The sequence below is a fragment of the Lupinus angustifolius genome, chromosome LG15 (genome assembly GCF_001865875.1).
Source record: "Lupinus angustifolius cultivar Tanjil chromosome LG15, LupAngTanjil_v1.0, whole genome shotgun sequence".
NCBI classification, from domain to species: domain Eukaryota; kingdom Viridiplantae; phylum Streptophyta; class Magnoliopsida; order Fabales; family Fabaceae; genus Lupinus; species Lupinus angustifolius.
Window position 1 is genome coordinate 16,857,869 of NC_032023.1, and position 11,083 is coordinate 16,868,951.

The following is an 11,083-nucleotide window of genomic DNA, read 5'->3' on the forward strand; positions in this document are numbered from 1 at the left end:
GGATACCAAATGGAACACTCAAAGGGACAGTTGATCCCCATCCGTATAAAACATCTGTCAATAGTAACTAAACATACAGGCCCAATTATCAGGCCCACATTGAAATTGGTTGGTGTGGAATCATTTCATCACCACTTTGAACCTGCAAACACGATCTCATTTTCTGAACACAGAAACAGAGATATGGCGATGATGTATTCGCGGATTCGAACCGTCGTTCGGAACCTCAAACCCACCGCCAAACCATTCTCCTCATCTTCCACAACACCAGCCACCACCACCGCCACCGTCGCGCCGCAGCCGCAGACTCTTGCGGCGCTCCGAGCTCGCCTCGCGGAGGAATCCCCAATCCTCTCCGATTTCACTTCCTTGAAATCGGAGAACGCGTACTCGGTGGAAGTTGGCACGAAGAAGAATCCGCTGCCGAAACCGAAATGGATGAAGTTATCGGTTCCCGGAGGGGAGAACTACGTGCAAATCAAGAAGTCGCTTCACAAACAGAAGATGGGATTCAAACTCAATACGGTTTGTGAGGAAGCTAAGTGCCCTAATTTGGCTGAGTGCTGGTCCGGCGGAAAAACCGGCACCGCTACCGCCACAATCATGATTCTCGGAGATACTTGTACTCGAGGTTGCAGGTTATTTGCAAGAGATTTTTATTTTTTTATTTGCATAATTGATATGAAGTAATTGGTGCATTTAGAAATGTTGGTTTTGGTGTGGATTAATTGCTCTTATAAGAGTGTCTTAGAGGAAATGATGTTGTTGACTCACAATTAGGAACTGTAGTGTATAACATAACGTAGAATGGCCATTGGTGTGTTAATTTGCTAAATAAATACTCAGTGGTAACTGTTCTGACACTTACATGTTTGTTTGGGCTTTTACTAAAAGCATAAGCTTAAATTTTTTGGAAAGTGTTTTTAAGAGAAGCTATATTTTCTTAGCTTATCCAAAAAGTTCCTGACTTACATTAAGAGTATTATTCATAGTTGGAGCCAAATGCAAAAGAGCTTCTGATTTACATAATAGCTAGGCAACAAAATCACTATTTTAAGCTTCAATGAATGGGTCTTAAATTGTGTAGCAGTGCTACTGGAAAAAGAAAAAAAAATGGAGTATGGAATGTAGATGGTTATGTAGTTATGTTGTATGCGTCCTAGGGATTGGAGAAATTATTTAAACTTATTTTAACACTTGAGGTTGTTTACAGGCTTTTTATAATTATGTTCATTTAGATGTAGGGGTGACAAAGTAATCCATGAAAAAAAGTATACAATGACGAGCTGAGTTAACCAGCTTTATCTAGTTGCTGGGGTATAATTATGATCAAATTCTTGTGGTAAAATATGTATCAAATAAAGGAAAAAATATGATTTTGTTTGAATATGGACCTGAACTGTTTCAGGTTATTCTGTATTAGGCCAATATATAACAGGGTAGTTGCAATGACCTCACTTGAGTTTAGCACTTGTTACACCCTATAATGTTCTTGTTCAGGAAATTGCATCTTTTACTTTATGTATTGTTTGTTTGTACACACCTGATAGGCCAATGCCTTTTTTTTTTCTTTCGGAAATTACCCCTACCTCCCCTAATTTACATATGACTGTACAATATCTTCCTTTGTGAAATGTGAATAATAGAGTACGGATGGTAGGTATAATTTCCCAAACAATAGGGTATCGGGTGTACTGGTGTAGTAAGCGCTAGCTTCAGGGGAAGTCAGCATAACTACACCTGAAACCTTTTGTACACATGCCAAGAAACTGGAGTTGTTTCATACAACCAGAACTCTTCCATTTACTTACTTTATGTTGATTTTTTAGATTTTGCAATGTTAAAACATCAAGGACTCCTCCACCACCTGACCCTGATGAGCCCACCAATGTGGCTGAAGCAATTGTATCGTGGGGTTTGGAATATGTGGTTATAACAAGTGTTGACCGTGATGATTTACCTGATCAAGGGAGTGGTCATTTCACCGAAACAGTGCAGAAGCTGAAGATACTGAAGCCTAGTATGCTGATAGAAGCCCTAGGTATGTACATTGTTTATAAAAATAGATTAATGCGGTCTCTCATGTGAACATTGTGTTCTATCGAATCACAAACATAAATAAGCCCTTTCCCACTGGTTGGACATCTAGTCCTTTCCAAATTGAAGAAATACGAGTATCTATATGATTTGAAGGTAGATAGTGTATATAAATGGAAGGACTATCTACCTGCAAATTCACCATGTAGCTTAGGTTGATAAATGATGTTTGGGAATAGGCTTTTATGGGTTTGTAGTTGTTTTACTATCAAGATTACTGTTTTAGACTTTTAGTCATGACTTTTAATTTGAATTTTTAAAAAGAACATCCATCCAGTTGTTGATAGGGCATAGAAAGTAAATTTGAGGGGTTGACAGGTGTATGCATACTTCCATAAAATAGCCTTCAGCATTGATATAATGCTTGTTGTGGTCATGGTTTTCAAATTATGAATCGGAAGGCCTATTTTTTGAATCATGAATAAAATCGTATTGTGAATCGTAAGATTCATGATCAATAATTAAATATAGTAAAATAATTCATAACATAAGCCATAAGACTCAGCAGCAAAATATCATATGAAATAACACAATTTCAAGTCATAAGTCATAATAGAAAAATAACACAACCATAGAAGTTCCAAGGCATGAGGCTCTAAACAAAGGAAGAAGAAATAAGGAAAAGCACAAAAGAAACGGCATGGGCACCAAGGGGATGTGTTTTGACATTTTAGTTTTACGTTTTATTAGAAGTAACAAGGAAGTGGGTTAAAAATTAGGTCTGGGCCACAAGGAAGAGTGTAAAACAAGCCTATCCGAGGTGTGTTTTAAAAAATGAAAAAAGCCATCTTGTAGGGTTTTTCAGAAATTTGGTTTTGCATGAACCGTCCCACTTTGGAGTGTGGCCGTCAACTTCAGACTCGAAGGGGTCATGAATCAGGGAGTCTGGAAAAAAAACAAGACAATGTCCTATTTGCATCGTTGGCCTTCAAAACTGCATTGCTCCGCGACATTAATAACATGTATCGTGTGATACTAACTACAGCAGTTCAGATGGATTATTATCAAGAATTCAAGGGGACTATGCTTAATTGTAAACCTTTTCAGATACAGTTCAAAATTTCTCGGTGATGGCTGTATTATTTTTGTTGTAACAGTTCCTGATTTTCGAGGAGATGCTGATTGTGTAGAGAAGGTTGCCAAATCAGGATTGAATGTCTTTGCACATAATATTGAGACTGTTGAAGAGCTTCAGAGTGCTGTGCGAGATCACCGTGCTAATTTTAAACAGTCTTTGGATGTTCTAATGATGGCCAAGGATTATGCTCCTGCTGGGACCCTCACCAAGACTTCAATAATGTTAGGTTGTGGCGAAACACCGGACCAAGTTGTAAAGACGATGGAGAAGGTGAAAGCTGCTGGTGTTGACGTGATGACATTTGGTCAGTATATGAGACCTTCGAAGCGTCATATGCCAGTATCTGAATACATCACACCTGAAGCCTTTGAGAATTATCGGACTCTTGGCATGGAAATGGTATGTCTCTAGCATTTGTTCTAGTGCTTCTTAATAATTGTATCATAATCTACTTTTCTATAAACAAAGGAATGTTACAGTTGTTAGAAAAAGAGTAAATAAGTAATCTCAGTTCTTTACATTTACTAAAAACCTTTTGGTGGTTATTTGCTGTGTTCTCATAGGCCAGTGCATGTATTTGATTCAAAGCATGCAGCTTAAGGCATTTAGGCTTCCTGCCAGCAATGGTTTTGTTTGCAAAAATTGTGGCAGGAAATTTAATCTTTTCTGTAGAATATGCTGTATCATGCCAATCCTTGATAAATTTAGCCTTTTGGCCCCCCTACTTACCAGTTAGTACACCCTGGTGATGGACCCACTATTAGGGATCTAATCCTAGCACTGCATCTGGCATTCTGTATCTGATAACTGACCATGCGAGCGTGATCATGGCACATTTCTCTCCTTTGAAATGCTGCATGCAGCATCATGTATATTAGTGGAAAAGCTCTTATATATCTGAAGTTGCATATAGTATTAATTACAACTTCATCATGTGGTATGAATGATAGATTAATTATATTTTTATATGTGTAGGGATTTCGATATGTGGCATCTGGCCCCATGGTAAGGTCATCATACAAGGCAGGTGAATTCTATATTAAGTCCATGATTGAATCAGATCGAGCTGCATCTCCCCTAAATCTGACTTCCGCTTGATCAATTTATTGTTTGTTAATCATCTCTACACATTTTTATGTGCATTATATGTAAGAAGGAGTGCAGACTTCATGCTGTTGATTTCATGCCACATGTAATATATCATTAAAATGCTATTAACTGGCTTAATCTGTGTAATTTTTTCTTTCCCCCTTCCCTGCTTAAACAACAATAAGCAGATTGGTTCAGATTTATTTGTCAAATGCAATTTTTTCTCTTCATTTCAATGGTTGGTTTAATATCTTCTCAGTCTGCCCCTGTAGTATGTGCAAATTTATACTAATTACTGTAGTTATAAAAATTATATAGATCTTATTTGATAAATGATCTGAAGCTGTTGATTTTAATATGGTTGAACAGTTCATTTTTACAAGTGTACTCAATTTGTGCTTTTTTGGGAATTGGGACTACATGTGAGTTGTTAGCAGTGTGCTACAAAGAACAAGTATAATTATGCTATCACATCGTCCTGAAACCATAGCATGAATAATGGCAATGAAGACCCATGGGTCCTTGTTTTTTGATGAGTTCTGATAATTGTGATGTTTACGCTGTACAAAGCATTATTCTTATACTTCTAATCAAATGAGACAACCACCTAATTTATTACATAGATCTTTCGTAGTTTTGTTTCCAAAATCAAATTTAAAATTAGGAGAGTGAAAGGAATTTGTTTCCAGTATTTGATGCGCAAACAGGATCCATGTCCTGCCTTTATAGCTTTCTCTATTTATTCATTTTTGTGGTTTAAAAATCAAGTTGCTACTACCTTTCATAATTGGTAATTCAAAAGGCATATATCTTTCTTTCTCTGCCTTTAGATTGCTCTGTTCTTTAACAAGACATTGACGACAGCCTTGTCCAACATGTTCCGCTTTTGAATAATCTTTTTCCCATTTCTTGCATAACATTTTAGAACTCGCTTTTCAGGATGGACTTTTGAATTCACCCTTTTCATTTACTAGCATAAAATTTCATAATGTTTGCAACGGGAGAAAAATTATGAGCTCGTCATTTTTTTAACGAGCGTAATACATATATATTATTAGTATAAAAATTTATATAAAATCAATACATTATTTATCATCCACCATTTTTTTTTTTGGATTTTTAAATTGCTAACACACCATGTAGTAGATTCATAATATTTCAAAAGTTAAACTTAATGTTTCCCCATCCTTTAAAATTTGTATCAGAACTCTATAGTGTTAGAGAGGAAAACACATAAAAAATAGAAGGAAAAAATTATATGATATGAAATTTTTATTATTTAGATGTAATATAATATCATTTTTATCTTTAAATATAAAAGTATCTATACTGTATGGAAGATGATTTTTACTCTAAAAAATACCCTGTCTATAAAAAAAACTGAATCATAATATTAAAAAGGAAAAGAATTACATGTTTAGTTAGCTAATTATTATGTTTGGGTTATGCATGTTTAAATGAAGGCAATGCCTGTGTGTTGAGTAGTGACTAATCCTTCATTGCAAGATCAAATCTATTTAAATAGGTCCAACATGTTCTTGTTTCTCTCATGCTCACTCTGCTTACATCAGTTACAGCAAATTCACTACACTAGTTCTTTCTATTCAGTCATCACATTCCCCATTCTTCCCTCACAACACAATTTCTGAATTTCCCAAACCAGTTACATTTTTTCATTCTCATCAAAATCTTCAAACCCAAGTCATGCAATTTCCACTATTATCTTCTTCCATTACCACTTTCTAAGATCACTCTTTAAACCTTAGATCACTCACTCATTTTCCATTTGGTCCAAATGGGTTGCTGGTTCAGCACCCCTAACACTGAAAAAGGCATAAATGATCTCAAGAACAAGCAACCACAGTTCAGGTCATATGCACCAAAACCCAATACAACTCATGAAGTACACAACAAAACCACACTAGCACTATTACCACAACATCTTGAAGAAGAAACTGTGAAAGAGGTTCTTTCAGAAACACCCATTTCCAAACCACACCAAGTTCCAATTTTGATGGCAAAAACAAACACCCAAATGCTCAAAACCGAGAAAGGAGAGGTGCCCATAATGAATAATGAATGCAACATCAGCGAGAGCTTCTCCACCACCACAGCCACTACCGTCTCCACCGTCACGGAAAATAGAGAAGACGAAGCCACAAGTAAAAGAAGAACCACCGTAATACAGAAACGGAAGAAGCGTTCTTATGCCGTCGATGACAATAGAACCGGTGAGAGAGAACGAAGGCAAAAATCTCCAGCGAGGATGCCGGCGAAGAGGGTTCCGGTGAGTTCGCCGGCTGTTTGTCGGAGGGAGTCTGGTCAGCTACGGCGTGATCCCGGCGAGGATTCCCGCCGCCGTCCAAGGTCGCCTTCGTCATCAGGGAAGGTAAGTGGCGGCGTTAACCAAAGCCAGATGAAGCCGCCGGGACGGGGTGGACAGCGGTTGCCGCCGGCTAAGTTTGTGGAGAATGAAAGGGTTGGGGAGGAAAACGACGTCGTTCCGAAGGAGGAATCATTTGAGCACTCACATGTTTCATTGGAGTGCTTTATTTTTCTGTAGAATTTGGAAGCTGGTTTATTTTCAAGGTTTTGATTTATTGAAGTGATTTTCATTTCACATGGATATCTTTATTTGCTTTGTTGCACTTTTTGGAAGTGTTTCTTACAACATTCAAGTTGTGTTTGATTGATTGTTCTCCTTGTATTTATCACAAATTGCTTCTGTAAATATCAATGTATATGATTTTCTGTTCTTTGATTTTTGAGGTTTAATTTTGATTTACCTTATCATCAATCATTATTCACCTATTATATAACACTGCTTAGTGTGTTTTTTGAATCATTGTATTTTATTTTTAGAGAAAACATATTTGCATTTATTTATTGTACTAACAACTATTCATTTTTAATATAATTAACTCTTTAAAGTAATATAAACAAATTGGAAATAATATATTGATTATATATAAATTTTTATACTAACAATAAATATACTACATTTTATTTTTATCAAAAGTTTATTTCTTATGTATCATATTTTTTTATATTTTTTAGCCTATATCTATATTTTGTATTTATGTGTGTATTAATGTGATATATTTGTTGAATTAACAAAAGATAGCATACAACCACAATAATACTATATATCAGAATTCAGGGTGCAAATAAGTCAAGTTGAGTTGAACTTAGTTTAATTTATCTCGTTAAGGATTAACTCTAGTCGAGTTTAATATTGAACTACTTTTTAGCTTAGCTCAATTAAAGCTACAAGTTTTTGTAGGGGTTAAGGAGCTCAAACTTATGTGGCTTGTCACCTTAAATTTAAAGGGCCTACAAAGTGTTGGTGAAGTATAATGTACATGTATATAAAGTTTGTGAATGTTAATAATAATGTAGCAAGCAATTAAAGTTCAAGTAGTAAAGTTTGTTTACATGTGTATGTATTTATAAAAAGTGATCAAGTGAGAATAATTAATATGAGAAATGAGAATAATTTTTAATAGGAAAGATGAAAACAATTAATATGTGAGAAAATATATGTACTAATAATATAAGAGTTTTATATACTATCAGTATATCATTTGACATTTATATTTAATTAGCATCAACTCTTCAGAAAATATAATACAAATCATGGTTGATGATGCATTAACTATATATATTTAATTCACATTGACATTCATATTTAATTAGCATCGACACTATTTGATCCATATAGGCCACATAACCTAATGAGATAAATGTTTAGTTGTTACTACAATTTTCAACCACACCAATAAAATAGAAGAGATACTAAAATTTATTAATAAGAAGAAATGAATAAAAATAATAAATAGTAGTAATTTACAAAAAATAATAAATAGTAGTAATTTACAAAAAAATAATAATTGAAAAGACACATAAATACATTTTAAAATAACATGGATTCTTTGTCCAAAAAAATCATGTCTCTGTCGAATATAATTACACTAAATAATATAAAATATTAGTTAAATATTATTATAAATTTTTCTCTTAATGAAAGGATACATTTTGATTGGTTTGAGACACAAATAAAGATACCACCAATATGGACATCAAATCTTCCTTCATTTTAAAATATGTCTTATAGTAGTGAATGCAACTTTCCTGCATTTATTTTAGCAATGAATGCAACTCTCCGACATTTATTTTAGCAGTGAATGCAACTCTATCTCTTTATCTATATTTATACTGCAACACCTTTCAATTTTCAACCAAACACAGATGATTGAACATGAAAGAATAGACCCTGAAGAGTTGGTATAGAAACTTGCCAATTTTCTCTACAAGGGAGATCATATTGATTGTAACTGATCACTTTGCTTTTCCGGGTTTGAAGGTTCAGTTTTTTTAATTTAAGTGGTTCTGTTTTATATTTAAATTAATATTGATGATGTCAAGGTTGTGATGTAGAAAATTGTTCCGTTTTTGCATCAAGAGTTTTCATCTTTGTTTGCTTTTCAGGGCTTGAATATGCAAAATTATTTTGCTTAAATTTTACTTATAGTAGTTCTTATCTCTAATTAGATTCATGTTGATGTTGACATTGGGGGTGTGAAAATTTGATAGTTTATGAATAATATTTTTTATATTTCATAGTTGGAAGTTTTTGTTTGCATTTTCTGTTGAAAAAAGTTATTGGTTGTGTTTAAATTTGAAGTTTTGTTATGATGTAGGTATGGAATGAAGTTTATAATGTGGATGCATCCTTGGTACTTTACTTTCAGGTATTTCATTTTGCTGCCTTTGGATAAGTTTCTACTTTTGTTTTTGTCTTTGGTTTTCTTTAAAGCTATATCTTTCTGCTCTTTGTTTCTCTATATTCTAATAATAAACAGTTAATTAATATCTCTTAACACTCTCTATCATCTATTTTTACTACTAATTTCGCCAAAAAAGTAATCAATGAAAGAAAGAACATTCTTGCTTCAGTTGACCATTATGATTAAGGTTTGTAGCACATTTCATGATAAAACAAATATTTTCTCATCCTCAACCATGAAATGATTGATTCGACAAGAAAAAAATTAAATGTATTATGGTTGATGTTTCCTTGGATAATCTTCAACACACTACAATTTTATTATGCCAAAGATAACCAACTAGTTGTTTAGTTCAAGAGTTTCCTAATGGTTACTCCATCAACTAATTTTCAATTAAATTAACAATGGTCCATGGCTCCATGCACATCGTTGATAATCTTCTTATTTAGCCATTTGAACATCAAGTTATGAGGCTATTGCAAGAAAAGTAAAATTAAACAAAAACAATTATTTTGTTGAAGTTGCATGAGTTAAACATGTAGAAGCAGATCATATAACAATGCTTAATATTTGTAACATAGTTAATTTTTGTCTTAACTATGGAGTTGTATGGTGGATTACTTCATTAGATAAACAATGACAATATCTTTCTTATATAACATTGACTAACATACTCACAACCTGATATTGTGATATATCTATGAAATCCCCCCTCTCTATATATATATAATTTAAAATTTTGGTGAGAGGGTTGTAGAATTTAAAGCTATTAACTAATTCACTCAAATATATTACTTAAAAGTGCTAATTAAACCCATAAGTGATAATCGACCCAATGGGAATGAAAACCGTAATGAAGCTAACAGAGAGAATGACAAGGAGCTTTTACATGGGTGTTGATACATCTACAACACATGCTTGAAAAGTACTATGGTCACCATATGTTGATGTAAGGATTATGAGCAGAAAGAGTATGAATGATCCCAGCAGACTTATACGTAACATAATGATCTCCAAGCATGTGTTTTAGAAGCACTAATACTAATGCCAAAGCTCCATTTCATTCTCTCTGTCAACTTCATAATATTCCTTCCCTATGGACCTATTATTATTGTATCTATGGATTGAAATTAACATTTGAAGTTAAATATTTAAACCATTGAATGCGTGACTTTAAACTTTGCAACCCTTTATTAAGATATTATATATATATATCATAATGGTCCATTGCTGGTATGTTGAAGGCCATTACTATAAAAATGTTGACATTGTCTATGTAATGAAGCCAGCCACCTTGTAGCTCAAATGGGAATGTGCCAAAATTAACTACAAGTTTATAAATATAATGTTTTATTATCTACTTCTACATGTTCGATCCATGTAAGTTAAACAAAATAATTAACTTAGTTTACTTTATGTTTTGTTGGGAATTTGGATGTTATAGCCCGACTACTTGATTTTTGAAAAGGTTAGATAAGAACATAAAGATTATCCAAATTTTGTGCATAGACTATTGTATAAATAAGAACTTTACTTTGAAAACACACTTTTGAGTAATCATTTGACAACTCCCGAATTAAAAAAATCAAAGAGTTATCTTCAGTATCTTGAGATTGTACTAGGTTGGATATCTCCCACGGAAACATCAACCCATAACCCATATTGGTGTTGCCTTATGATATAGGCTTCGCGAGTTGAAATGGTGACAGAACCTGAAACTCAATTGACATATGAAACACCAAACTTCTATAGACGACTTTAATGTATTTAAGCTAAGTTTCGCTTGTAAAACCAATCTCACAAAAGGTGACGATGAGATAATATTATTTGTTGTCTTACAATGCATACATGTGGTGATTGATGAGTGTGAAATTATGTTGTATTTGCATTATATTTAACTTGTATTATAGGACTTTTGAAAGGTTTATTTGGGAGGAAGAGTTTCCTCTGTCAACAAATCGTCCCCGACAACGGCGCCAATTTGTTAAAAGCGGAATTCCTCTTCTTTGGTGTGTTTCCTTTTTATTTGATT

General features: G+C 33.8%; 2 protein-coding genes across 2 annotated transcripts; both read left to right on the forward strand.

Annotated features, from left to right (window-relative positions):
• On the forward strand, window positions 136–4,471 carry LOC109328440 (lipoyl synthase 2, mitochondrial). Its single transcript, XM_019561905.1, has 4 exons — window positions 136–638; window positions 1,830–2,041; window positions 3,195–3,574; window positions 4,151–4,471. The coding sequence occupies exons 1-4, from the start codon at window positions 184–186 to the stop codon at window positions 4,271–4,273; spliced, it is 1,170 nt and encodes a 389-aa protein (XP_019417450.1). The 5' UTR covers window positions 136–183; the 3' UTR covers window positions 4,274–4,471.
• Window positions 5,761–6,844, forward strand: LOC109327882. Its single transcript, XM_019561057.1, has one exon. It carries the CDS (start codon window positions 6,060–6,062, stop codon window positions 6,825–6,827), a length of 768 nt encoding a protein of 255 aa, XP_019416602.1. The 5' UTR covers window positions 5,761–6,059; the 3' UTR covers window positions 6,828–6,844.